Here is a 27,384-nt window from a genome sequence, read left to right on the forward strand (position 1 = left end):
TGGGTTGGAGGTGTGACGGAAGTGGCTGGGGAGTGAGGAGAGCGGGAGGGGGCGGTTCCCATTCTACAGCGGAGCCGGATGTTTGCCGAGCTTTGACAGGCGTGGCAGAGGCTCGGAGCGGTGCCCGACCACGGTGAGCTGCAGGGCGCGGGGTCTCCCCGGGTGGTAGTGGGGGAAGGGAAGGGAGCGGCCAGGTCATCTGAAAGGATGGGGTCCGGATGGGGAGGGTCTGAGCGGATCAGAGAAAGGGAGGAGGAGTGGAATGGGGCCTGGGAGCCTGGCCTTCCTGCTGCGGGGTTTCTGCCCCACTCCCGGGCCTGCGGTGAGAGGACTTCGCTTCCTTCTCTGCCTTCCTCCTGCCCTTCCCAAGGCAGAGACCAGGTCAGACCGCTGTCATCGAGCAAGTCCATGGGAAGGGGAAGTCTTCCCTGGTCCAATCTGGCGAAGCGCTAACAACAAGAAATTTGGGGAAAGTGTTTCACCCTGCCCACCTATTAGGGCACGCTTTCATCTCTTCTTAATCTGTGAAATAGGATAGTTGCACCAACCCGGATTTTGTAAGCTCTATGCACACGTGATTGTGGTTGAAAGTCTTGTTGTTGTGTTGTGGCATTTGCGTTTTCGCAGTTCTGGAGCTCCAAGCAAGGTAGGAGGATGATCCCAGCACCAGAGAATGCGATTTCAAGTCGTCTCAGTTATTCTCGGAGATTAGGCGAGAGGCTTTATTTTGCCTTTTTGTACAACCTCGCTGAACCTTGAGAATAGCATAAATGACAGTCAGAGAAGTATTGAAGGAGTGAGCTGTACAAAGAGACCACCTTAGACAGACATGGATTAAAATTTTGACTCTGCTCTATGACCCTAAGCAATTTGCTTATTTTTCTGTTCCTCACTTTCCTCAAACTGTAAAATGGGCTTAGCAGTGCAGGCCTCATTGGTGCTGTTGTGAAGTTAAAAGATAATTTGTGTCCAATTCATGGTGCTATATAGCCCTCAACAAATGTTGGTTCCCTTTCTCACTTAGCAGATGAATTAATTCATTTAGTCATTCAACAAATGATTGAGCATCTGCATGTGTCAGATGTAATTCTGAATAGGTCAGTGGTTCTTAAATCGGAATTCTCAGAGGGCTGTCAACCCCTTCAAGTTCAGTGCAAGATTTCAAGCAAGTGCTGATTTTTCTTAGGGAAAAAGACCACAAATTTCGTCAGAATTTCAGAGGTCCAGATGTCTCAAAGGTTAAAACCTCTGTGTAAAAACTGCCTAGAGTGAGTCTCAAAGATCTTTGAAAAAGTAGATTTTTACCTACTGAGAAGGGAAAAATTAATCTCTAAGTAAGAGTGGAGGAGTACTTGTAGATAAGTGGACTCTTAGGCAGCCAGGATACTTCATTTCCACCACTTTATGTTAGAATTTCCCTGCACTAGCTTCCCTCACCCTCCCACTGAAAGGGAAAGCTAAGCTTTCAGGCTCACAGTGGGGAACAGCTGTGGGTTGGAGGATGGTGAAATAGGACAGTCTGGCTGGACGTGGGAACCACTGTGATTAGTTATTCTGGAAAAAGAGGTTATGGAAGGAAGGAGGGGTCAGTTTTGGAGGAACTGACAAAATAGAGGAGTTACTGGAAAAGAGGTGGAGTTCAAGTTCGGCCCCCTTTTAGAGGGTGACCCTCTCCTTCAGTCACACATACTTCACCTCCCAGCTGCTCTTTCTAATCCTGTTGTTCACTTCAGCACAAGTATTTTAGAACACTGGAGAGTTATATATCTGGGAGGAGCCTTATATTTCTATAGATGAGGAACTTTAGGCCCAGGTAGGAAAAGTACTGCTCGGCATCTTTGCAACTCATTGGTTTAGGACTCTAATCCAGTTCTCCATCTACCTCATCCCATGCCTTTTTCGCTGCATCAAGCACCCACCGTGTGCAGAAAGACTTCTCTGGGACAGTGTGGGCAAGGCTGAAGGAGCACTTGGCGCATGGGCAGTGACAGAAAAAAGGGCCAGAGAGAAGGCTCAGGCCTGGAGAGTTACTTTGAGCTGAATTCTGTCCCTGTTACCCAGCTGGGGGCCCTTTTGGGGGAAGCCCTCACAGCTTCCGGGTTGAATGGGGGGGAGGAGCATGTAGATGAATCAGGCAGGGATTCTTCAAGACTGAGTATTGCCTGCCTTGGAGAGCTGAAGAGGAATGGGGGAGCTGGGGTGAGGGGCACAGCAGCACTCAGTGAGAGAAATGCATTCCCAAATAGGAGAGGGTCATCATTCTCTGTGTTCGTGGGAAGGGACTTATATTTTGGTGGTAAGCAGTGGTAGTGAATACGGGTAGCAGATAAGGCCAGAAAGAAGGAGAAAAATGGGGTTTTTTTTGGCTGTTTGGCTGCTCAGCTTTGGCTCAGGAGCTTGAAGGAGCTTTTGCTACTGAATCAGTGGGTTGCCCTGGTAACAAGATGGTTGTTGCTAGGCACAGGGAGCCAGTTTACCATGCAGAGTCCTCTGCTGTGACGTGCAGGAGGTTGTCACATCACCTCAGAGTCCAGAGGTGTTCAGGGTCTGGATCTCGGCTGGCAGTTCCCCCCCCTTCTCCCTCCCTGTGCCTGGGTCTTCTCTGCATTCCTTATCTACCCTGCTGGTTCTCTGACCATATATGTCATTTTTTGGACTCCAGGAATGCAGCGAGCTTAGAGCAGCCTGTTCTCTGGGTTGGACCGAGTGGGTTGAATTGAAACTCCCCTCCCTCACGCGTGTGGTGAGCTTGTAATAGAAGAGGGATTTGCTTCCGGTTAGAGGGCAGAAGGTGCTGCCTCCCGGCTGCATGCAGCCACAGCCTTGTGGCCCGACCCCAGACCTGGGCAAACCCAGTTTTGGCTCTTCTCCCTCCCTGCCGGAGCTGCTGTTTTGTTTTTCACCTCCTGTATCTCGGCACTCTGAGGATGTCATGAACTTCCCCCTTTCCCATCTGTGCCCTCCCACCCAGGGCGATCTGTTGACCTTTGCCTCCTTAGCGTCAGGAGCTCCCCGCAGATTAGAGAGGGCTTGGGAGCCCCCAGGAGCCTGCACCCTGTCTGCTATGACTGGCAGGCACATTCTATCCCTCTGCTCTTGGTTCCTCTCCTGGGGCAAATCCAGCAGCGCCCTTTGGGACCCTGTGATCTCTGACCCCTCCTCTTCCCCAGGCCAGGGTCAGGGATGGGGTAGCCAGGGCCACAGCTGACCTTTTCCAGACTTCCCCGTGCTCCTCAGATTCTTGCAACATCTCTACTCCATAACTACTGGGGCCTGGAAAGCTGCTGTGCTCTCGGACCCTGAGGAGAGTGGCATGGACCAGCTGGGCGGTGGGCAGGGCAGGGCCTGGCACGGCTTTTCCCTGTCCAGCTGGAGGACCTGAAGGCAGGCGCTGAGCTGTGCCGTCCTCTGCCTCAGCTGCCTTTTCTGGCACTATGCCAAAAACTGGCGCCAGGAGAACCGGGAGCTACATGGAACCCTGGCGAGGATGAGAAATGTTGAGGAACAGGGACAAGGGAGCCTGGGGGAAGAAAGAGTGGGGGTGGAAGGCTTGCTGTAGCAGCTATGGGGGACACTGACCTGTCGCGCCCCCACCCCCAAGGTTTCTTTTCAGGTTCTGTGGGGAACAGGCTTGGCCATGGACCCGCTTTCAGAGCTGCAGGACGACCTGACCTTGGATGACAGCAGCCAGGCTCTGAATCAGCTGAAGCTAGCCTCCATTGATGAGAAGAACTGGCCCTCGGATGAAATGCCCGAATTTCCCAAGTCAGGTGGGCATTACTGGGTGTCAAGCAGCCCCGGGCCCCTTAGAGGGGAAGACCCCCGTCCTGCTGAAGGCAGACTGCAAGAGGGCAGGATGGGGGCAAACTGACCAGACCCTGGGTGGGGCTGGGAGCATAGGCCTTACTGGGGGGAGGGCCACAGAGCATGTCTCGGGGAGAACACTGCCAGCCCCCAGATTATCCCCTGACTTTGCCATGTTTCTCAGATGACTCCAAAAGCAGCTCCCCGGAACCTGTCACACACCTGAAGTGGGATGACCCTTATTACGACATCGCCCGGCACCAGATTGTGGAGGTGGCAGGTGAGCACACCTAGTCTGGTACCTTTTTCTTCACAGTCTGCACTCTGGGCCTAAGGAAGCCAGCCCCTTATGCCATAGGGGAGGCACTAGGAGAGGGGCAGTGCCCACTGTGGTCTGCTCCCTGGGGCTCCTGAGCGCATGTGCGTTCTGTAAACTCACAGACTCGATTGTGGTGGCCCTTGGTCTGTTCACCTGCAACCACATCCTGACCTGTGACCCCATCGGTGGATGGTGTGTAGGAGGCATGGTGGCCTAGTGGCTTTGCAGTCAGAAAGCCCTGGTTTGATTTCTGGCTCTGCTCTCTGAACTCATTTCCTCCTGACAGAGTTGCTGGAAGGATTACAGAAGTGAATGTATGTCAGGGCGCAGCCCAGAGCCATGGCGTAGTTGGCGCTGCCTTCCCTGTGCCCTCACGTCAGCTTTTCTAACACCTCAGCTACCGGGCAGCAGGGAGGTGCCAGTCCCTCCTGGGAACCTGCCTCCAAGGAAGCCTGCAAGTTAGGGGCTACATGACCCCGTAGCCTCAAGTTCCTGGCGATGTGCGACCCCCGGAGAATGGGTGAGGAGCGCTGCTGGGGTCTCGGCCTCAGTGCACTCCCAGCGTCCTGTTCACAGTGTGGGACCCAGGAGACTCCGGGTGCAGGGGGGGCAAGGCTGTTGCTGACCTGGTCTCTGCCCCTAGTGTCCTGCTGCTAGAAGAGGAAAGGAATTGCAAGACCCTCGTCGTTTCCCTGATGGTTTTCTGTCCTTGCTAGTGAGGCCAGCCAGCTGTAAGCGAGGGTGCCAGCATGGCCCGTCTCAGGCATTGCAGTGGGCAAGGAGAGTCAGGGAGCACACAGCCCCTGCAGGCCAGCATGGTGCTGGCTGCGGGGTCCTGGGGCATCTGGCCAGAGCCAAGTAGCAGGGAGCTCCATCTCCCCAGTGCTAGGTTCAGAGGGCTATCCCTAACGTCAAGGGTGTTTCCATGACATTTGTGTGCCTGGGGCCTGCCCTGGCCTGGCCTGGGTTGGGGACTCTCTCACCCCTACAAAAGCAAGGCTGAGAGTTCTTTCCTGATCTGGTCCTGACCTGGCACAGAAGTTCTGAGGGTTCAGAACTTTCTCTCCTCACTATCAGAGATAGACCTGGTCGGGCTGGGGTGGGTGTCTGACACCCGCCTGGCCTGTGGGCCGAATCATAAGGTAGAACAGGGCAGGCTGCCCCTACTTCCCACAGGTGACCCCTTCCCCCTGTAAGCAGAGCTGCAACATGTTTCTGTTTCTCCAGGGTGTGATGAGCCTGAGGGGGCCCAGCCAGGTAGGTGTGTTCCTGGCTCTCTCTGCTTAGCCTCTCTGGGCTGTGACCTCTGGGCTGTGGAGCAGGTGGAGACCAGGTGGGGCCAGCTTAATTGCAGCCCTGCTCTAGGGAGCCGGGGAGTAGGCGTTGCCTGGGAGCACGAAAGAGCAAAGAATTATGGGCGTTGGACTGGCTGGGGGCTGTTGGGGATACATCCACAGCCAAAGGGGAAGGAGCTTCAGGGAGGAAGGGGCTTCTTCGTTCATGGGGGTGAGGAGGGGTTGGCTGGCTCTGAGCAATGGCCTGGCCTGCAAGTTGGTCCTCAAGCCTGAGCTGAGTGCTGCAGGCTCCTGGTCCCTCTGGTGGGGTTGTCCCCCACCTGTGTGCCTCTGACTGCTGGCAGGAGTTTGGATTGGCACCGCCAGAGTGAGACTTGTTTGATGAGACCATAGTGATGTCCTGGGGGCTAGTTTCCCGGCATTAGAAACCAGAGAAAGAGCCCATGTTGGAGTGAGGACGGGATTATGTCCCCAGCTCCTCTGCAGCCTGTCTTCGTCTTGCTAACGCAGTGGCTGTCATGCTCCACTGTCACATTTGACTCCGTCCACGTGGGTTCTTCCCAGTGGTGTGCTGGTAAACGCGATCCACTTGAAAGGAAAAGGGAAAAAAAAAAACACTATTATTTGCTTTTTCTTTTGCAATTTCTACCATGGCAGATTTCAGTGATGTCAACTGGTTTGCAATATTCCAGACAATTAAACAAAGGTGTGAGCCGGCTCCAGCACGTTGCTCAGCCCCCACCTCCAATCTCCTAGGCCTGCTCTGCGGGTTGGGGGCGGGGCGCGCTGTGGGCGGGGCGGAGGGCTGGCCTGGCAGCTCCCAGAATGCCTGCTGGAAGAGCTGCGCTGTTGCTGATTAACACCCAGGCCGGCCTGGGAGAGTTCCTGATCGGTATCTGGGGAATGCACAGGCTTCACGTGCAGGCAGCTGGTCTTTTCCCGGTGCTTTTCACCAACACTGTGCCTCGTCCTCATTGAGCCCTCTCCCCCAGCGCTCTGGGGACACCAGTGCTGCCAGCTCCTTCTGTCCCTTCAATGTCCAGGGCAGAAGTCTGTTCTCTGAAGTCAGGAGGGGAGTTCTGGGCCTTTTAATATGTGTTCTTGTGCAGCAGTCGCCCTGCCTGCTGGCAAATGCCTGAGTCACCCAAGGACTTGGGCACTGGGACTCCACTCCAGGGAGGGGAGGGTGGGGGCTAGACCCTCAAGTTGCCGATATCTCATTCCTCCCCGGGGGTCTTACCATCCACCCCCTCACACCTCTCCCTTCCCCCCCCCTCCCCATCCCGACTTCATTGAACATACGTTTGTAGAATACATAGTCTGGAAGGAGCCCATAGTCAGCACTGAGGATTCAGTGAAGAAAAATACGCATTCTTTCCTTCAAGGAAGTGGTTCTTAAAACTGCCCAAGTCCTTTAACCAGAATGTGAAAGGTAAGAACCTCTTGCCCTAGAAAACACGTGTGCTTGTAATATTTTTCATATAACATCACGGGGTTGGTGGATGCCCATTGGTGGAGCCCTGGTGGAGAACCCAAAGTTCCCCGTTTTCAAGGTGCTGGGGCCAGCTGAGAGAGTACAGGCTCTGGCCCTTCTGCACCCCCCACCCCCCGCCCCATTACTTGCTTAACCAGTTACTAGCTCTTTAAATTCCAAAGCCGTGTGAGTTCAGACTTTCTGCCCTGCCTAAGTCCTCAAATCTGCCAGCCAGTGAGGACTGCCTTGCTGTTGGGCAGGCATGGAAGGAATCTTCTGGAATCCCCCATACTCCTAGCATTTCCCCCACATCCCTATACACTGGGCATTTCCTCTGCTTAGAGGGGGGCAGGCTGATGGTGTCTCCCCCTCACAGGCTCGTGGTAGGAGGCCCAGGGGTTCTGAACCTGCAGATTACATGAGGCTGGCCTGGCCAGTCTAACCCTTTGCCCCGGCCCCCTGCCAGTCTATTCTCCTCCCCCTGTCAGAGCCCCCGCCCCACCCAGCTGGCCTGGAAGAACCTAGCACACCAGGATCTAGGCTGTGAAAGAGCAGGTGGCACCCCGTTCTTCAAAATAGACCTGCTGCTGGATGAAGGTGCGCCTTCTCCCCCTCAGACAGGCTTACAGAAGGTTCTCTGCTGGTAAGTCTGGGGAAATCCGCCCCAGGCTTTGGGAAATCACCGCCTGCAGCAGTCTTATGACCTGGATGTTGTGAACAAACTCAGACACAGACCCGTGCACACTGTGCGATGCTGGTTGGTGACTGTATGTGCACTACTGGCATTTACTGACTACCTGGCACGTGCTGGGCTCTGGGCCAGTGTGAGATTCCAAGATGATGAGACAAGTCCCTGTCTTCGAGCTGCTCACAAGCGACTAGAGGAGACAGGCACAGAAACAATTATACAGCAGAGTCAGCGTCGTGACAGAGGTGGATGGATGATGGCTCGTGCTTGGAGCCATGAAAAGGGGAAGCTAACTTGTCTGGGAGAAAGAGGAGAGGACGCAGGCTTCTGGGATGAGTCTTAAGGATTCAAAGGATTTAACTGGTGGAGGGGAGCAGAATTGTCTAGAGAAAGGTCTGTCTGGCATGAGAAACAGCAGAGACTCAAAGCTGCCTGATGGAGACAGGGCTGCAGGCATCTCTGTTGGAGTGTGCACCGTGTGAGCCTGCAGGGAGAATCCTGCGGGCCAGTCCAAGGAGCGCGGCCAGCAGGCACTGGGGCCACCTTCCCACATTCCAGAAGCCTCCCTCAGCCTCTCCGTTGAGACTGGCCCCGGCCCTAGAGCAAAGAGGCAGAGCCTTGGGAAAGCAACCACTTTGGAAAAGCTCGAACTCCTGGGTGGAGTCACTGACCAAGGGTCATCAAGGTCATGGCTTATTAAATATGGAGAAGACACTCAGCACGGCATGGGGATCCTTAGTCCTCAGAGGTAGATGGAGGGCAGACTCACTGCCTTTCGTGGGTTGTGTAAGTGGTCTTTTTGTGTGCCTCTGAAGTAATTGGGATGAAGCAAGTGTGGTTTGGTGTCTCTGGAGAGGTGTAAGAGGAGAGATAAAGGGAAGGCCCGGGGACGTGGGGAAGTGGGGACTGGGTCTGGTCCTCATTCAGCTTTGCTTGTGGTCTGTGACTTATGCTGACCCCAGAAGAACATCTCACTGTGGGGAGAAAATAGCATATATCTCAGGAGCGCCCCAGCTTCATGGCTTCGTGACAAAGTCTGATGGTCAGACCATCAAATTGTGACTCGTTTTGGACAAACATCCCTGAGAGATTACATCCAAATGAGCATTTTCCTGCAGCTTAGAAAATTCTCTCAACTTCATGTTCTTTGTAATATCCTTAATGAAGAAGGATATGACTTGTAGAAATATCCAGAAGTTAGAGGCAAGTGTGGTCAATAATTCTAATAAAATCAGAAAGTGTTGTCAGTGGTCAAAAATGCGACATGACTATTATGTACTCAGGCTGATTTCCTCAGTAGCCTCGGACCTGCTGAAAAGGTAGCTATGAGAGGTTTTCCAAATACACGCTGCTCAGAGTGGGTGCTTCTGGAATAAGTCTGGACTTTTAAGGTGACTGTTTGGCAAGACAACAGTTGCTTTGGAGGGTATGGCTTTTTTTAAAAAACTGAGGTGAGACTTATATACCATAAGATTAACCATTCGTAAGTGTACAATTTGGTGGTATTTAGTAGTCAAAATGTTGTGTATCTCTGCAGTTCCAGAATTTCATCCAGACCCGTACAAAGCCCGTACTCATAAGCAGTTAGTCTCTGGTCTTGCCCCCTCCCAGGCCCTGGAAACCACTAATTTGCTTTCTGTCGCTGTGTATTTACCTCTTCTAGATAGCTCATGTAAATGGAATCATACAATATGTAGCCCTTTGTAACTGGCTTCTTTCACTTAGCATAATGGTTTCAAGGTTTATTCACAATGTAGCATATGTCACTTCATTCCTTTTATAGCTGAGCAATGATACCCTATTGCTTGGATATACCACCTTTTCTTTACCCATTCATACGTTGATGGACATTTGGGTTTTTCCCACCTGGAGTGATTTCTGTTTTTTAAAGCCATGTCATTTCTTTGTACCCCAGCGCAGTAGCCCTGAGAGCAACCTGTCCCTCTTTTCTCAGCGCCACAGCCTTCAGTGTAGGCAGCTGCCCAGAGGCATATCTGCTCGGGCCGCTGTGGCCCCTACACTAAATGGCACAGGCCTCTAGGCCTGGCACCCTTCAGGTCCTCAGCCTGCTTCTCCCGGTTCATCTGTAACCCACCATGCTCCATCTTTCTCCACACCTAGGAGATGACAAGTACGGGAGGAAGATCATTCTCTTTAGCGCCTGCCGAATGCCCCCGAGCCACCAGCTGGACCACAGCAAGCTCCTGGGGTGAGTACCTGCAGGGTAGGAGGTGGGACCTGTGCCCAGACCCTCAGTTTGGCCTGATGCCGTTTTTTCTTACTGTCCCTCCTTGCGCCAGGCCACCTCCCTCAGTGCCTCTTCTCCTGAGGGAGCCATTTTACATTTGGGGGAGTCAGTCCTGGGCTAGGAGTCAGACGTCGGTCTAGTCCTGGCAACCACATGACTTTGGCAAGTGTCTTCATGTCTTCAAGCCTCTTTTTCTTCACTTTTCCCAGAAGATAATCATACAGCCCTCCTTCCTTGTGGGAGTGAGATACTGCATGTGAAATGCTTTGAAAAGTAAAACACTGTCCAAATGTGGGGGCTGATTATTATGATATGGTGTCTGATGTGGTTGCAGTCATTCATCATTTATATGAATCATTAGTGTTATTTTGTGCCAGATTTGGTGCGAATGACTTCTGTACTTACCTAGATTCTGTTAGCTAAATACATATAACAGCTCTGGTCAGTGTAGAAATCTGATGCAAGTCCGGAGGCTGATTGCAAGTGGGAGTTTGACAAACCCTGAGCCCCCAGAGCAGCCTTGGGCCCACAGCACGTGGGGGCCACCACAGAGGCAGAGCCGTGACTGACTGCCCTCTGATGCCCGTCAGTGTGTGGAGTTAGCGTCCTGCACTTCTTCCCTGACCAGGGAAAGCACTCCCTGAAACTGAAAATGTCTGCACTGCCCAGAGCAGCTCTTTGGGATCCTGAATGGTTGTGTGTGTAGGGCATGGTGAGGGATGATGAGGGATCCGGCAGAAGCCTGGGTACAGCAGCTGAAGAGGAAGGGCCTGAGGGCGGAGTCTGTAGCCCCAGGGAGCCAGGGCCACACCTGAGGCTCTCCAGCCCTGTGACTTCTCTCTCTCTGGCCTCCTGAACCCTCCTCCCACTGCTCCTGAGACAGGCAGGCAGAGCCCTGTTCGGTCCACCAGCCAGGAGCAGGCTCTGAGCTCAGCCTGACGGTGGCCGAGTCACAACCCTCCTCGCTGGTTTTAATCACATCTGACAAAGCAGGTGACAGACTCCTGGCCAGATACTAGTCGGAGTAGGAGGAAGTCAGAGGAGGTGGCATCCTCTCTGGGGCTTCCTCTGATTTCAGGAAGCCCTCGGCCATCCGTCCTGTTGTCCATCCCTTCCGGATGGATCTCCCCAAGCCCGCCTGGCCTGGTCGCAGCCCCTGCTGGGAGCCGGGAGGCACTAGCGTGATAGGTCAGGCCTGTCCTCGTGTTTTTAGTCAGATCACCTCCAGCTTGGCTTTCCCAGCTGTCCAGCTAGATCTGGGGGTTGAAACAGAAAGTGCCTGAAGCTTGGATTCAGAAGACCGAGTAAACTTCAGCTCTGCCTCTTACTAGCTGTGTGCTTGGGGCAGGTCTCTTTCGAGCCCTATAAAAAAAAGCATTGTGCTCACCTCACGTGGTTGTTGTGGGCAGTAGGTGAGGTAACATACATGAAATGCCATTGTATACATTTGTGTTACAAATTTTAAGAATTTTTTGTCAATATAGGTAGCTGTAAAGAAAAAATATAGACAACTATAAAAAAAAATCTCCCATAAACCCATCACCCAGACAGAAAACCACTGTTCATATTTTAGTGTATTCGCTTCCTATTTTTTCTCTAATATATACAGAGCTGTCTGGTTAGCTTTGTAGTTTACATAACGTTTTTATCTTTTGAGCATTAAATATCCTTTAAAGATAGCCTTCGAAAACTTTTATTGACGTAACTGTATATAGAAAAGTGAACAAATTATGTATACTACTTGGTGAATTTTCAGGAACATACCCATGTCAGCCATACCCACAAACCTCCCTTTGCTCTTGCAATCACTACCCCAGGGGTAACCACTTTCTGACACTGCACTCCACACATCGGTTCTGTTTGCAGAAGCATCCTCTGAGGTGTTCTATTTATAGATGTCCTGTGATTTACTTAACCAGTTCCCTGTTGTTGGACAGTTAGCGGGCTGCTCTTTTTTTCCCCCATTATAAAACAGGCTGCAGTGAACAGCCTTGTACAAAAATGTTTCTGTTCATCTCTGATTATTTCCTTAGGATAAATCCCAGGATATATTTCCAGGGTCAAAGAGTAGGAACATTTTATACCTTCTGATAGACATCACTTTATTGCCTTCCTAAAGGTCATAATATCCATCAAAGGATGAATATATTTTCACTACAATTACTGATTGCTACTTTATAGTTGTAAAGATGCCACCTTTTTATGGGACAGATATTTGCAAACTGCAAAGCGCTCCACGTGTAGAAGGGGTAAATTACTGTGTAGTAATGGTGACCAGAATCACAATACTAACCCAGCCCTGGACACCCACATGGCCACCTGTGCTGCCTCGCCCAGCACTCATGGACCTTTGTTACCTTCTCTAGGTCAGGTCAGGTAGCATGGGGCACTTAGTCAAATCCTTGGGCACTCCCTAGGCTCCTTCCTTCCTTTCCTGCCTCGCTTGGAATCCCTTAGCCTCCCAGCCTCTTAGTGGTGAGCCTGCTAGAGGGATCACCTTTCTGGAGCTGGCCACCCGGAAAAAGGGCATTCCACTGGACTCCTCTCCCTTTCTGGAATTCTTGTTCATTCCCTTCATACCTCTCCACCTCAGGTGGGCTCAATACTATGTGTGTGTTTCTTTTGGAGTGGTAGCTATTGCGTTGTGAGCACAGGGAACCTGAGATGTGGGTCCTCGGTCCACGAAAAGCCCAGTGATGGGGCCGATTGGGGGGACCCTCTGGCCCCCGTCATCCCCTCTCAGGGGCACAGTGTTTCGTAGTCTGTGCTGAGAGTTTGACTGTAGAAGGCAGAGCTGTGCTATGGTCAAGAACGTGGCTTTGGAGTTAGACAGTTCACCTCCAGGCTCCACCACAAGCTGTGTGACCTTGAGTAAGCACTTGACCTCTCTGAGCCTCATTGCCCTCGCTTGTAAGAAGGGGATAATATCAGCCTCAGTTGTTAGGAGGAAGGCATGAGATAATGTGTGCCAAGTGCTTGGCAGACACTAAAAGCTTAACATTGATCAATGGTGACTCATCATTGTCACTGACTCAGGGCAAGCCTGTGAGGGAAGTGTTATCCTCATTTTCCTGCAGGTACGTGAGAGGGCTGCAGGTATGGACCTGGTCTCCTGACTTCGAGTCAGTGCTCAGAACTAGAGCTGTTATTATTATTACTCTTCCGCCCAGCCCAGCACCCTCACCCCTGACAACATGGCAACATTACGCAGCCAGGATAGACCATGCAGGGCAGGGCTCCATGGGGAGGGGGTGTGAGATAAGCAGGAGATCGCTGGGGCCCCCTGGCATACAGGGCAGGCCTGAGCAGCTCCGTTCTTCTGAAGGTACCTGAAGCACACGCTGGACCAGTATGTGGAGAGCGACTACACGCTGCTCTACCTGCACCACGGCCTGACCAGCGACAACAAGCCGTCCCTCAGCTGGCTCCGGGACGCCTACCGGGAGTTTGACCGCAAGTGGGTTGGGGCCTGGGGGCGGGTGGCCGGGTTGCATTTTGCTCAGACAGGAGCTTATTCCATGTTGGGGGGAGACAGGTGCCCCCACCTGGGTAAGCGCAAGCAATCTGCAGTTGAGACAGCCTGGTCTTAAGTTCCAGTTTCTCTGCCTACTTGCTCCGTGACCTTCCATGTTACTTAACGTTTGTGAGCCTCCGTTTCCTAATCTGTGAGATGGGGCAGCAATGGCACTCACCTCGCAGGTGAGTGAGAAAGTGCAGGTGAAGAACCCCAGTGGCCCTGGGCCTCTCCTGAGTTCCTGCTCCCCCACAGGTACAAGAAGAACATCAAGGCCCTGTACATTGTGCACCCCACCATGTTCATCAAGACCCTGCTCATCCTCTTTAAGCCCATCATTAGGTAGGCAGGCCGAGGGGGCGGTGGTCTCCCCAGGCTTCCCCTGGAACTCTGATGCAGACACCGAGGCGGCCGAGCACAGAGCGTCGGGGGCCAGGCCTCCGTCTGCTCCGGTGCGCTGCTGAGGGGACCGTGGCGGCCTGCTTAGCAGGTGCGCCCCGCGACCCACGCCCTTCCTCTGTCGGCAGCTTCAAGTTTGGCCAGAAGATCTTCTATGTGAATTACCTCAGCGAGCTGAGCGAGCACGTGAAGCTGGAGCAGCTGGGGATCCCTCGCCAGGTGCTCAGGTGAGGCCAGGCCCGCAGCTGCGGGTGCCCATTGAGTGGCACCTGTGTGCGTTGTATCAGGTTTGTGGGTGGGGAGGGGGGGAATGTGCCAGCTCAGGGGAAGCCCAGCATAAACGGAGGAAGCAAATGGACTGATTAAGAGACAGCAATGGGGTCAGAGAGAGTTCAGATTCCATTTCTGTCACTTAGAAGCTATGTGACCAAATCTCTTCACTTTCCCATGTGTAAAGCAGGATTGTATGAAGCAGCCTGTGTAAAATAGCGCAGTAAGTGCAGGCCTGGCAAACAAGCATTGCCAGTATACAGAGCCGGGCAGAGGGCTGGCCTGACCGTCCCATCTGTTCCCCCAGGTATGATGACTTTCTAAAATCCACACAGAAGAGCCCTGCAACAGCCCCCAAGCCCATGCCACCGCGGCCCCCTCTGCCCAACCAGCAGTTTGGGGTCTCCCTGCAGCAGTGAGTATGCGAACTGTGGGCAGGCCTGGTGCCTGGGGACCGGGAGGGCTGCAGACCGCGCTCACTGCCCTTGTTCCCACAGCCTGCAGGAGAAGAACCCAGAGCAGGAGCCCATTCCACTGGTGCTCCGGGAGACCGTTGCCTACCTGCAGGCCCAAGGTGAGTGCCAGGGCCCCCCTGCCACAGTACCGTCCTCCTTCAGCGGGATCCCAACCCCCTCCAGAAGCGGGAGGGCAGGGCTGAAAGGTCCCCCCTGTGCCAGCTCCTGCACTGACCCTGACTGGAGCCCCAGGACGGAGAGTGGGTGGGGGAGTCCACACATTTCCCCCGAGCTGAGAGACTCATCAGGCCCCACCGTTTCCTAGCTCTCACCATTGAGGGGCTTTTCCGGAGGTCGGCCAACACCCAAATTGTACGGGAAGTGCAGCAGAAGTACAACATGGGTGAGTGGTTGGCGCTGTGTGCAGGCCCACGGGGCCAGTACAGATCAGATTGCACCTGTGTGGGGGGTCGTGTGTGTGTGACTGGTAGGGGACTTCTCTGCCTTTTGCTGCCCTGTAAACGGGTCCCAGATTCTATTCCGGTCAGAGGTTTCTGTGGCATTTGGTATTATTACCTGGGTCTCACTCCTGCCTGTTTGTCCCAGGCCTGCTCCGTCGTCGTCGGTCAGGCTCCTGTGTCCTGGGTTCAGGTTCATTCGGGGACAAGGAGTAACTGTAGTGTGTGCTCTGGGGGTCCCATTCCACCCAGGTGGCCTGAACCTGCATCCCCTTGTCACAGGAAGAGGGGAAGGCAGGTGAAGAGGAGGCTTGTGTCTGAGGGGAAGGCAGGCGGTCGGGCCTCCAGGCTGGGCCCAGCTCCTCTCTGTTCCCCCGCCCCGCTCCCCCCCAGGGCTACCTGTGGACTTCAGCCAGTACGACGTGCACCTGCCAGCTGTCATCCTCAAGACCTTCCTCCGGGAGCTCCCCGAGCCCCTGCTCACCTTTGACCTCTACCCCCACGTGGTGGGCTTCCTCAGTGAGTGCCCTCTTCCCTCCCCAGCTCCGCGCTGCTTCTGCTGGATCTGGGCTGGACTCGGAGCAGGTGGCTTTGGCCTCTCCTCCAAGGAAAGTCTGTTTGGGGTCTCCCCTCTAGCCTCGTGGTAGGGTTTCCCGAACCAGCCCACCCCTGGGCCCCTGTAACCTGGGCCCCCATTCCTCATAGACATCGACGAGAGCCAGAGAGTGGAGGTGACGCTGCAGGCCCTCCGGACGATGCCTGAGGAGAACTACCAGGTGCTTCGTTTCCTCACTGCCTTCCTAGTGCAGGTGAGACCTCGACTCAACCTCTGCTGCTCACCTGGAGGAGGGAGGCGCTACGGCCCTGCTGCTCCTGGGCAGCTGGTGGCCGGGCATGGCCGCCTGCTGCAGCACTCCGATTTGCCTCCGCAGGTGTCTGCCCACTGTGACCAGAACAAGATGACCAACACTAACCTGGCTGTCGTCTTCGGCCCTAACCTGCTCTGGGCCAAAGATGCTGCCATCACTCTCAAGGCCATTAATCCCATCAACACCTTCACCAAGTTCCTCCTGGATCATCAAGGGGAGTTGTTCCCTGGCCCCAACTCCTAGGGGCTCTGAGCCCAGCCCCCGGCCCACCAGCCCCCTTCTCTGATAGCCCCAGTTTGGACTCTTCCTCCTGGCATCAGCCTTACAGGAGCCCCGGGCTCCTGCCGCGGAAGGGGTCGTGAGGCGCTGGCACACAGAAGCAGGAGCCAGCCAACGGGGCAGCTCCTCCTCCCCTTCCGTCAGCCCACCTCACCGGCTTGGAAGCCTCGCTGTCACCCTGAGACATTGTTCTTCGCCTTATACTTCTCACTGCCCCCTTGGATCCCTGGTTCTGCGGGGCTGTGCAGAGCTGGCCTCGGCTCTTCCAGTGGGAGCACTGGTGCCAGCAATCCCTTTCCTGCTTTCTCCTGCCTCTTTCCCTGGCAACTGCAGGTGCCAAATCACTGCCGGATGGGCTGGTAGCTGGGGCTGGTCTGCCCCCTCCTGGTTGCTGGGGAATGAAAGGCTGAGCTGCCTTAGGCCTGCCCTGCTGAGGCTCCTCCCGTCTGGGTGCAGGCCTGGGTGCAGACGCCCTGCCCCTGCCCCTGCCCCTGCCCGCCCCTCCATCGCCTCAGCTGTGGGTAATTCCACACGTCCTGGTCAGCCTTTCCTCAGTGGTACTGCCCCAGGATGTGCTAACCTGGTTCTTCCAGGACTGGCAGCTTGGATGACGTGGTTGAGTCCCAGCATCCATTCGAAATAAACACCCACTCCCACCCGAGAGGCCCCTAGCATCTGGTCAGACCTGTGACGAGCAGTCAGCCTCCATCCTAGGCCTAAGGTTCTTGTGGACATGTCTGTGGAGTCACACTGGTCCTTGCTCTGGCCAGAGGTGACCCAGTGCCCCCGGATCTGGTGGCTCCTTCCCCCGTCTGGGGACTCCTTTGCTGGTTAGATTGGCTCCACCTTCGGGTTTCCAGCAACCTCCCCGAAGGCGCCCAAGGGACCCAGGGCCATTGTCTTTCAGAAAACAGCCCCCAGTGATGATGGCTAGCCCTCATTCCAGCAGTGTCTTTAGAATTACACCCCTTCCTGGTGAACCCCGGGGACCCCACCTTCCTGCAGCCTTGTCCCCTGCAGTGGCTGTACCCCCACCGCTTTGGCCAGTGGCTGTACTGCGGGGTCCTCACTGAGCAACCCAGCTCCATCTGGGAGCTGGGCCCTGACTGCCGGGCTCTCCCCCCAGGGCACTGGCATATTAGGACTCGGCCTGGTGTGGCTGCTGCTTCCGTCGGTCCGTCTGTAGCTTGGGCCCAGGCCTCTGCTTTCTGTCCTTTGTGTATCAGGTGTTCACAGCCCCATTTACTGGGGAGCCTGTGGATCTATTTGGTCTTTCTCCTGCCCCCTGCCTCTTGCCCCACTGGTCTGGGGAAGGGCTTGTGCTGTGAACCAAGGGTTCACATTCACACCTAATGACTTCCTTGGCACCAATCATGTATTTCACCTTTGCACTTTTTATATTTCAATAAAAATGGAGATGGAAACTGGCCATTTGGCTGTTAAGGAAGTGGGCGTGGAGGTTCAGAACTGGGTGGGAAGTGTGTGGTTTCGGAAAGGCAGATGGGGCCTCAGGAAGCCCCTCCCCAGGCCATCTGACCCCCTTCCTCATCTTGTTCACTTGTGAGTGGGTCTGAGGCCAGCTTTCTGACCCTCTTCCAGGCTTAGATGTGCAGTCACTTTCCACTTTTGGCACCTGCAGCATTCCACTTGGCTGCCATATGCTGTATCATATGGCCTCTTCTGTCCCCAAAATGGGGTTTTAGAGTCAGACAGGGTTTGAATCCTAGTTCCGTCACTCACCACCAGCTCTTAACTGGTGATAGTCGTATGATTAATTGGCCCCACCTCTGAGATTGTATCTTCATTTCTCTGAGGATCAGAAATAATGTATACAGTACGTGACTCCGAGTGCCCAGTGGTTACTAAAAGGACCATCATTTCACAGATGCACGAAGTGACAGTCCCAGCCTGTGTAGCAGCTGGGATTGAAACCCTCACCTCCTGACCATTCTACTCCTCCCCCACTTCCCCTCAGCCTAAGAGCCTCGGCTGTTTCCACCTGCCACGTAGTCACACGGAGGCTTGTTTTCCTTTCCTCTTTTGAGCAGGTTTTACTTTACTTTAAAGGTTAAGATGATAAAATGTGTTATGTGTAGTTTACACTTAGAAAGTGGTTTGTCGCTGGGAGGGCCAGCCAGAACTTTACTTGGCACGTGGTCAAAGTCAAGTGCCAGCAGTCTGCTGCTTGCCTGCCACTTGCAATCAGGAGGCTAGGGTGGCTTCAGTTGGGCCTCTTTTTTCTCCTCATTGCTTGCTTGGGCTGGGGAAGCCGCGCCAGAGCTGCAGGACCAAGCAGTGTGGTAAGGACGCTGGTTATAATAAACACAGGCGCTGAGCTCCAGGAAGCTAGTCCCACTGCACAACTGGCCCTCGTCCAGGTAGCTTGAACAGAAGGCCCTGGTGGCCTCGGCTCTAAGCTGGGTGACTGTGTAGAGCAGTGGGGCTGTGACCCAGGGCAACGAGGAGAGGAGGAGACGGAGAACTGTTGACTTGGGCTGGGCCCTCGGCAGGGCTTCTGCTGAGTGACTGAAAAGCCAGTTTAGCCCGGCCTTAGCAGCAGCAGGTCTCTGGGAATGGAGTGTAGGGAGATGCTTTAAAGGAGGAGGCCACCATCGTTAGACATGGGGAAACTGAACACTGCTTTTGGGGGATCCCAAGTGAAGGTGGAGATACCAGGGACAGTCTTCCTACCATTTCTGACCCAGGGGTTGGCCATCTCTGTCCCAACTGGCTGCCTGGTCAGGCACCATGGTCAGTGTCACCGGGGCAGTTCACCAACAAGCAAGGGCTCCCAGGGCCCATAATCGCAACAGTGGGTGGGTCTCATTCTTTTCGGCCTCAGGTTTGGGCTGACTTCAGAATTTTCTAACAAGCCCTTTTCTGTCCTGGGGCCCGGCTTCAGCCCGAAGGGGGTCAAAGAAGCAACCCTGACAGCAGTTGCCAGGGTCTGTCAGGTAGTTGGTTTCCTGCCTCTAGAACCACTTCTGCCTCTGGGACACCTCTCACTGCAGGTGCAAACTAGGAGGCAGGAGCTAGTTTGCTAGGCCTGAGATGCCTGCTGCAGAAGCGCACCCCGCCCCCCCGCCCCGCCCCGAGGCCAGGGCAGCTACACAAACTGGCCCTGGACTCCCTGCGACTTCACGCAACCCCTTCCCTTCAGTCTGGTTTGCTCAGCCACAACCCCTCACACTGATCAGCAAACAGGGATGCCCATCATTCCATGCCAGGCTTCTGCTAGACACATGGCAGACACCTGTCAATTGTCTTTCCTACTGATGAAAGGCCGTCTCCTCCAGGCTGGGTGGTGAGCTGTGTGGCCTAGGGGGAATAAAAAGCTGGTGCTAATGGCCTGTGATTTACGGAGATTTTACTATGAGCATACGTCATATGCATGTCTATTTCACACACATTATCTCACTGAATATTCACATACAAGCCCCTGAAATGAGAACATTATAGCCCAGGAAAACGAGGCTCTAGGAGGTCTCATGACCAACCAAGTTTGCACAGCTGGAAAGTGGCCAAGCCCCAAGACTCCAAACAACCTGCCTGCAGCCTTTCTGCGTTTCACACTGCACCACCCTTCCCCTTCCACGGAGCCTGTCGGTGACCCGGGCCTGTACAGAAGTGGGAGGCAGTGGGCTAGAATTTTACACAATATGCAGGACAGGAAGCTGTAAAGTACAGAAAAAATTTTATTGGAAATCTCTTGAATACATTTTAAAGTATAATCCAATATTTCCAAACAAGGCAGGCTGGAGGAGGGGACTCCGCCACCTGCAGACAGATGACTGGTCCCAGGCCTGTCTCAGGTGTTCAAGTCAGTCTAGGGCTCATACCTTTGATTGGACAGGGCTGAGGGGCAAGGGCCGGCCTTGACAATTGCTCTGCTCCTCCCAGGTTCAGCTCAGCCTCCCTGGCCTCTCACTGATGGGGTCCTGAAGGAAGGCTGCTGCCTGCACAGGCCAACAATTAGAAGTCAAAGAGGACAATGTCTAACGGGCTTTTCCATGCGTGGCCTCAACGGGAGGGCAGAGGCGGAGACATCAGGACCAGGTGCGGGGGTGGCGGGACAATCAATAACTTACAAGGGGCCTCCGCCCCTCTCAGCGCTCGGGCCTGGGGGAAAGGTGGGTTGATTTAGCGGGCCGTGGGTATGCTCTGGCCCAAAGACAGGACGGCCAGTTGGACACCAGTGCTAGGAACACTTCTTTGTGGCAGCAGAATGCATGCACAGGGGCAGAGCTCAGCCTGACTGACAGCCTCAGAGCCCAATCGAGCTCGCAGAGATCAGCCTTGTAGGTGGGAACAACATCACATGCATTTACTAACAAGCAATGAGGGCCGCGTGCTCCACTGCAGGACAGCTGCTGCCAATGAACACCCCAGGTAGGCCAGGAGGAATGGGGCCGGCCTAGTTTTCCATGGCCAGGACTACGGGGGAGGCTGGGGGCGGGACAGACGGTAGGTGGGGTGGTAGGCACATGACTGACTCAAGTCACGGCTCCTGAAAGGGTAAGTCGATCATATGCCCAGCGTTAGTTTCTCAACAAGAACCAATGCCACTAGTAAACCTCAGAGCAGTGCACAGACCCTGGGATTAAAGAAAGGTGGTGGCCAGGCCCCGGTGGAAGGAGGAAAAGGCCCATAACCCAGCCCTGAGAAACAGGACAAGTGCCCCAGAAGGAACCTGTCTGGCCTTCCCTGGGCCCACCAGGGGGGCACACACAATGTCCCCTGGGCATAATATGTGGCACAACTCTGGAAGCCATCATGGTTAGCACCCAAGCCTTCCTGGGCTGCCAGAACAGTCACTTTGCAGAAGCTGGGAGAGATCCAAGGCCCTCAGCAGGAATATGGAGGTGTCCACGGTAACACCTGTTGTCAGTTGCAAGGCCACGTCTGGGAGGTGGTGTCGCCCTTAGCCAGCCCTGTTCTCGGCTCCCACCTTGTCCCCAGAGCAGCAGCCCAGAATTCGAGGAACCTCCACAGGAGGGGAGGCCCTGCCCCAGGAAGAGGCCCTCCACCTTCCCCAAGTGAAAACATCTAACTTCAAACATATTTTCTCTATAAAATATCTGACTTCTCTGAAAGTAATAAATATTTACCATGTTCTATAACCAAGGAGCAGCAACGGGGAAGGAGGAAAGAGGAGAATGTTTGCTGTGACCCCCAACCCTAGAGGCACGGGCTTGTTTCCGTGGAGCCGAGGAGCCACGCACAGGCAGCCACCAGGGCTGCTCAGACCCTCTGTCAAGGGAGGGGCTGGCACAACCTTCAGGGGTGGGGCTGGCTGACTTCGGAGTTCTCAGCATCTTGGGCAAGAGGCCTGCCATATTGCCAAAAGTATAGCCACAGGGGCAGGGGGAGGGGGAGGGGGAGAAAGGAAGAAGATACCAGAACTACAGGAGACAACCAAGAGCCTGAAGGAGCCCTTCCCTCTTCCTCCCAGCACGGTCTCCTTCCTCTTCCTGCCTCCACACCACTCCCTGGGCCACCAGCTGGAATGTCAAATGGTTGCTGGCAGGCAAGGCAGGCAAGAGGTCAGCTGCAGGGCAGCCCCAGGGCCAGGGGCCAGCGGGGAAGAACATGCCAGCCTCTGTGAAGCAGTTGCTGATGGGTGGTGGAAGCAGATGGCCCTTTTGTTAGAGGGTCTTCCCATCTCCACGGCCAGAGGCGAGTCCTCTCAAACGCTATTACTGGATTTGACTGCTGCCATGGAGTCTCCAGGAGGTGCAAGAGCAGGAACTTCTGGGTCCCCATGGGGGAAACCAGCCTCCCCTCCACCTGGCTTGGAGCAGGACGAGGGATGGGAGCAGCTGATGAGTGGGAGGCTCTCTGTCTCCTGGGACCACACAAAGGGGACGCTGCTGGTACTCGAGGACACCACCTTTTACTGCAGGGTTTCTACAAAGGCATCAAATTCTCGGACATTCTTCTCATGCACAGCCAGCTTCTCTGGTAGTGAGTCCTGTACCAGGAGGGGAAAGAAGAGCTGCTCAGCAGCTGGCAGGACCTTGAAGAGGCGAGGCGGCCAGCCCAGTCATCGTGGGCTGAGGCCGGGCGCACAGCTGAGCTGGGCTGGCAGCGCAGGAGAACCCAGGGCGGCTGAGCAGGCTCAGGACGGAGGGCTTCTGTCCAGCAGGGTTTTGTGGGGGCTGGGGAGGGGGTCTGACAGACAGACCCCCTGGGGAATCCAAGTGGGCCACACACTTAATGAGACAGAAAAGGACGACACCAATAATAGGATGACACAGAGAAATGAAACGTGAAATATCTTTGGCACAGGTTAGACTGACACTAGAATAAGATGGTATGTTTAAAGTGCTCAAAATTAAGAAAAGTTTATAAAAGATTTCTTCACCCCCCCATGCTGGGCATCAGAATCCCATGGGGGCACGTGAACAAGTCAATCCCAACCATACGCCTAACAGATTCTGACTTAGCAGGTCTGTGGTGCAGCTTTACGCCAGCTAAGGAGGGGGAGCGTTAGAGGGGGCTGAGAGAGAAGGAAAAAGAGCCATGAGAAGTTAAGTTTAGCTGCCCTCAAGTATCAACTGTTAAAAAAAAAAATCTGACCCTAATCAGGTGGCCCATCTCCACTGATGAATTTGCATCTGAAGAATTTAAACCATCACACACGGTTCCCTGACAGGCACAAGGTACTTGGAAGAGGTGGGACCATCTGCCGCTTGAGAACCTATAAAGTAGCCCAGACACACCAGACGGCCAGGCAGGTTTGGCAGGCGGGGCCGTGGGCCAGGACTGGCTGCAGCCTCACTTTGAGAGCCGCTGGATTCCAGTTCCCTCCAAGCACGTGTCAAAGGAGAGGCTGGGGAGTCAGTGGTTAAGAGCCTAGAAGCAGAAGCCAGACTCTCAGGGACCAAAGCTTTGTTTTGCAGGCTCAGTGTGACCATGGGCAAGTTAGTTGTTCAGCGTCCGTTTTCTCATCTGTAAACTGGGTTAAGAAAACCTGCCTCTTGGGGTTGTTGAAGATTCACGTAGAGCACTTAGAAAAATGTCTGACACCTCAATAAATGTTGAAAATAATGACATTATTACTGTATTGTTATTATCTCTGAGCATGCTTTTCTGTTTAAAGCAAATCAAGGGCAGCTATTCCGAGAGCCATTCCTTTGATTTCAGCAGAGGAGGTGAAATTTCCACATCAGGCAGAGGGACCCTGACTTCTCGTGGTGTGGGACACCCAGAGTTTGTGGCTCTTCAGGGCATTCCTCTGACCTTCAGAGGCAGGAAATACAGAATGTCCTGAGTGGAGATGTGGTGATTACGGCGAGTAGCAGACATCGGGCTAAATACGAGAAGAACTGCTAGCTGAGGGAATGAGCTCTCTGGGGAAACGGCAAGGATGCCAACGCCCAGGACCCCACGTTTCTTTTGCCCTGCACCACTGGCATCTGCCTGCCAAGCTAAACAGCTGAATGCAAGAGCTGGCGGAGCAGCCTGGCTTAGTGGCATGAACAAGTAGAAGACATCAGGCACCAAACAACAGGAGTGTGTCAGTAATGCTGAGTGTGTGCAGAAAAGAAGAGGAAGGAAGTACAAGCAAATCCAAGAGAATGACTGTCAGGCAGAATGCAAATCTCAAGTGTGAGCTAAAGAAGATAATGGGCTCAAAGTGTCTCTCCTGTTACAGGGAAGATGGGAGGCATGGGAGGGGGAGGAACAGGAAGAAATTTCTGGGTCTGTGGAGCAGAAATGACCATCAAAGGGTGAAGGGAGGACAGAGCATGAGGTGGGTGAGGGGAGGGGTCTCCATACCAAGTCCTCAGCCATAGACTGTGCCCCGATATCGATGGAGAGGCTGCTTAGCTGAGGGGGGTTCTGAAATTCACGATAGAAGGTTCCCAAGTCCATTGGAAGAATGTCATCTTTAGAAAAAGCCGGTTTCTTCAAAAACAAGACAAACTCAGTTTAGCTTACCTTGGACCAAAGAGGAAAATCAGAGGAGATAATCTCTGAATAACCCTCATTCTTTCCAGTAATTTTCAAAGAAAAGGTTCCTCCAGGCTAACTTTAGGAGTCTTTACATCTTTCTCTTCTGGCAGCTGAATTGCAATCCTAGCGATAACATTCCTCTCCCCTGGTTAGGGCTACGTCCTTGTGTTTCAAACTCCTTTCCTTAGCATGGGGCTATGTCTTCAGGCATGAATAGGACCTACATGGATACCACTGGAAAATCCCCATTTATAGCTGAACTGCATTATGAATTTCAACCAAAGACACGACACAAAATGCCTCATTGTTCATTGTCCTCCAAATGTCTCCCAAGCAGGGTATGAGGGCAGCTTCCCCACATACATTGCACAGCTGGGCGCCCGCCTGTCCCATCCCCTCCGTCTGTACCAGCCCATCTGGTCCCTGTGAAGGAAGTCCTGTTCAAGTGCAACGATGCCCTAGATATTTCCCCCAGGGAGCAAAGGTCGCAGAAGGCGACGGCAACTTACGAAGTCGATCATAACAAAGTCGTCGTGGGTGTTGCCGCCGCTGCCCCCGCTGGAGCCGTCAGAGTGCAGGCTGCCCTGGAGAGGAGACGCAGTCTCTGGGGAATCTGGGGGATTCACCTGCATCAGAGCAAGGCAGAGGTGGGTAGGGGCTGGTTCTGGGCACTGCGTGCCAGTTTCTGCTAACAATCGAGGCTTCTGAAGGGACCCAACGCTGGTTGCCATTCCAGCAGCCGAGAGGCTAACAGTCCGTGGAGGCACAGGGACTCGCCCAGGAAGGACGATGAGCCTGGCCGTCTCGCTGGAAACTTTAGTCAATGGGGGACTCACCATGGGATCAGCACCCTCCAACTCTAAATTCTTGGGAGCAAACATGGCAAAGGGTATGTCCAAACTGGTCAGGGTCACCTGAAGAGACACAGGAGGAAGTATTAGGGCCTGCCGCTGCCCCAGGTCACGTGCTTCCTTAGAGGCTGCCAGAAGCCTGGAGGCCCAGCACGTTCACACACCCGGGCTGACCACGCCACCCTCAAGTTCCCAACCCCCACATGTCCCATCACATGCCCACAGAATAAACGTGGGTTAGGGCTCCCCAAGACCCCAGGAAGTCAGCATGGGAAGCCTGATCCACAGTAATTCCGTGATTACAGTTTTCACTGGCAGAGCTGAGGAGGAACTTCCAATTTCAAGCTCAGCTGGGGCAGTGACACGTGAGCCCTGTGCTGGGACTAAATGGTGTCTAGTCTCCCTCTTCTATAGGACGCTTACAAGATCACAAAACAATAGTTTTAAGTTTTTCTGGACGGGTGTCACATGTTGTTAACCCTCTTCACAAAAATTCTCTCTCTCTCTCTCACACACACACACACACACACACACACACACACACACACACACGCCACTCGCATGCAACTGAAGTGACTGTACAGATCCCTGGTTAAGAGACCCGCCCGGAAGGCCTCACTCGAAGGGTTCAGACATGCTCACAGGTGGCAGTGGCAGAAAAATCACCTGGTTGATGGGTTTGTTGACAAAAGCCCCCACTTTTCGGGCAAAGATGGTCTCCAGGACGTCATGGGGAGAGGCCCGTCCGTCACTGCTGTTTGACACAGTCTCGGTACCCTCACTGGAGAAGAAAGATCATGACAGTACTCATTCTCAAGTCACAGCAGAGCCTACTTAGTTCCCCATGAACCCACTACCTGTGGGGCTGCAGCCTAGAGCAGGAGTTGCCGCCACCTGCCCACCCACGTGGGAGATGGCAAGATGGTGGTCTGGCGGCTGCCACTGTCACCCTCCCCTTTTCAGTTGAAAGTGGAGGGCTACATTTCCTAGAACAACTAAAAATTATTCGTATGTGAATGAAATTTAGTGCTACAACTGTGGAAAGCTTACACAAAGTTGAATGGGAAACACCAATGATAAGCACCAGTTACTGTGCGTATAGCCAACGTACATGTAGGCAAGCAGCTCTCTTAACTGTAATTTCAATAGTAATCTATCACAGAGCCAGACTGGTCTATTACAGACCAGATTTCAGCTGGTCTCCATTTGACGTTTGTTTTGTTGTTATCTGAAAATACTAGTAAGACTGTATGGTTTACAATAGAATGTTAAATTCAAGCCTTACCTCACAAGGGACACTGCCACTACTCCAAGACAGGAGTCCCAAGTTTGACTCTCTAGCCAGAGCTTTTCCGCGACAGATCACCTGGGATGAGGTCCTCTGTGCTCTGTACCATGTCCCCTCCCGTCCTCACCGCCAACCATCCCTCGGCATAGCAAGGTCTAGTAACCAGACGTTCAGTGTGGCTGCCCCCATGCCTCCCCCTCTCTAGCCAGCCCTCCAGACTGACGCTGAGTCCTGGATGACAGCAGGGGCTCCACGCGGCAGAAACACGGGCCCATAGTGTGGCTGCCAGACCAGCAGTCACAGCCCTGAAATAGTAGGGGACAGGAAAATTCCTCTAGCCAAAAGCGGGGGCGCAACGTGGGGAGAACTGTGCACGCCAAGCGCCTGTGGGGCAGAAGTGAGCGGGGGGCCAGCACTGAGGGAAGGCCTGGGCTGAAGCACCCCCTCCCCAGGGTCCTCTGTCTTGAGCTACTCTGACATGCTGCAGGGTTGGGGCTCAGAAACCCAGCATGTAAAATGACTTAACAGGCTCTTCCTTTAAGTATCTAATGGAGGAGGGGTGAGAGGACGGAAGTTTGGGTGGTCAGGAATGAAAGTCATTACTTTTCCTGATGGACAGCGCAAAAAGAGCTTCCAAATAATTTCCCTCCCACCGCTCCACTGTGGGAATGAAAAAAAAAGAAATACCAGGAATTCCTTCATTTAGGATGTGACAGGGCAACCAACATCATCTCGGGCCTTCCAGGCAGGGGAGGATAAGAGAGCCTCGGCTTCCCGAGGGAGAACTCCGTGTCATGGAAAAAGTGGCATGGGCTTGCAGCCCCCGGGGCAGGCGTGTGCCTGGCCATCCTGCAAGCTAACTGCTCTTAGGCACATTGCTTCACCCTTCTGAGAGCGTCTCGTCTTTTAACAGGAGGTAACAGTGGTGATTTTTGCAGGGTGGGATTTATGAGAGCTTTCATTTTCTACCTAATCAGTGTCTTTATAATTTGAATTTCACGGAATATATCACTTCTGTAACCAAAAAAGACAAAGATTTTAAACAGGTTTTAATGTGGGAGAATAGGTGTTCCAAAAGGATCTCCATGAGGCACTCGAGCAGAACAAGCGACTCAATCCTAACTGGCACCACAGACACACCGTGGTCCCATAGACTTCAGGGCTATGGTAAACGGAAGCCTGACTTCAAGGGAATAAATCTTGTGTAAGAGAAA

General features: G+C 53.8%; 2 protein-coding genes across 14 annotated transcripts in view; one reads left to right on the forward strand and one right to left on the reverse strand.

Moving 5' to 3' along the window:
* On the forward strand, positions 1–17,501 carry ARHGAP1 (Rho GTPase activating protein 1). Its single transcript, XM_033119612.1, has 13 exons — positions 1–133; positions 3,603–3,770; positions 3,989–4,084; positions 9,702–9,789; positions 13,154–13,285; positions 13,598–13,684; positions 13,870–13,968; positions 14,319–14,426; positions 14,509–14,585; positions 14,792–14,869; positions 15,318–15,443; positions 15,630–15,733; positions 15,857–17,501. The coding sequence occupies exons 2-13, from the start codon at positions 3,638–3,640 to the stop codon at positions 16,034–16,036; spliced, it is 1,308 nt and encodes a 435-aa protein (XP_032975503.1). The 5' UTR covers positions 1–133; positions 3,603–3,637; the 3' UTR covers positions 16,037–17,501.
* A 2,248-nt stretch (positions 17,502–19,749) lies between these two features.
* The window catches only part of ATG13 (autophagy related 13), a 40,328-nt gene continuing 32,693 nt past the window's right edge, over positions 19,750–27,384 (reverse strand). For 9 of the 13 annotated variants that reach the window (XM_033119884.1, XM_033119880.1, XM_033119892.1 and 6 more), the window contains 5 exons: positions 25,549–25,663; positions 24,868–24,945; positions 24,541–24,657; positions 23,855–23,983; positions 19,750–22,043 (listed from right to left, as the gene is read on the reverse strand). In XM_033119884.1, coding sequence (XP_032975775.1) covers positions 21,966–22,043; positions 23,855–23,983; positions 24,541–24,657; positions 24,868–24,945; positions 25,549–25,663 — 517 coding nt within the window. In that variant the 3' untranslated portion in view covers positions 19,750–21,965. The remainder of the gene's footprint in view (positions 22,044–23,854; positions 23,984–24,540; positions 24,658–24,867; positions 24,946–25,548; positions 25,664–27,384) is intronic. The other 4 variants (XM_033119889.1, XM_033119883.1, XM_033119888.1 and 1 more) reach the window with 1 other exon arrangement.

The sequence above is a fragment of the Rhinolophus ferrumequinum genome, chromosome 11, assembly GCF_004115265.2.
Source record: "Rhinolophus ferrumequinum isolate MPI-CBG mRhiFer1 chromosome 11, mRhiFer1_v1.p, whole genome shotgun sequence".
Taxonomy (NCBI): Eukaryota; Metazoa; Chordata; class Mammalia; order Chiroptera; family Rhinolophidae; genus Rhinolophus; species Rhinolophus ferrumequinum.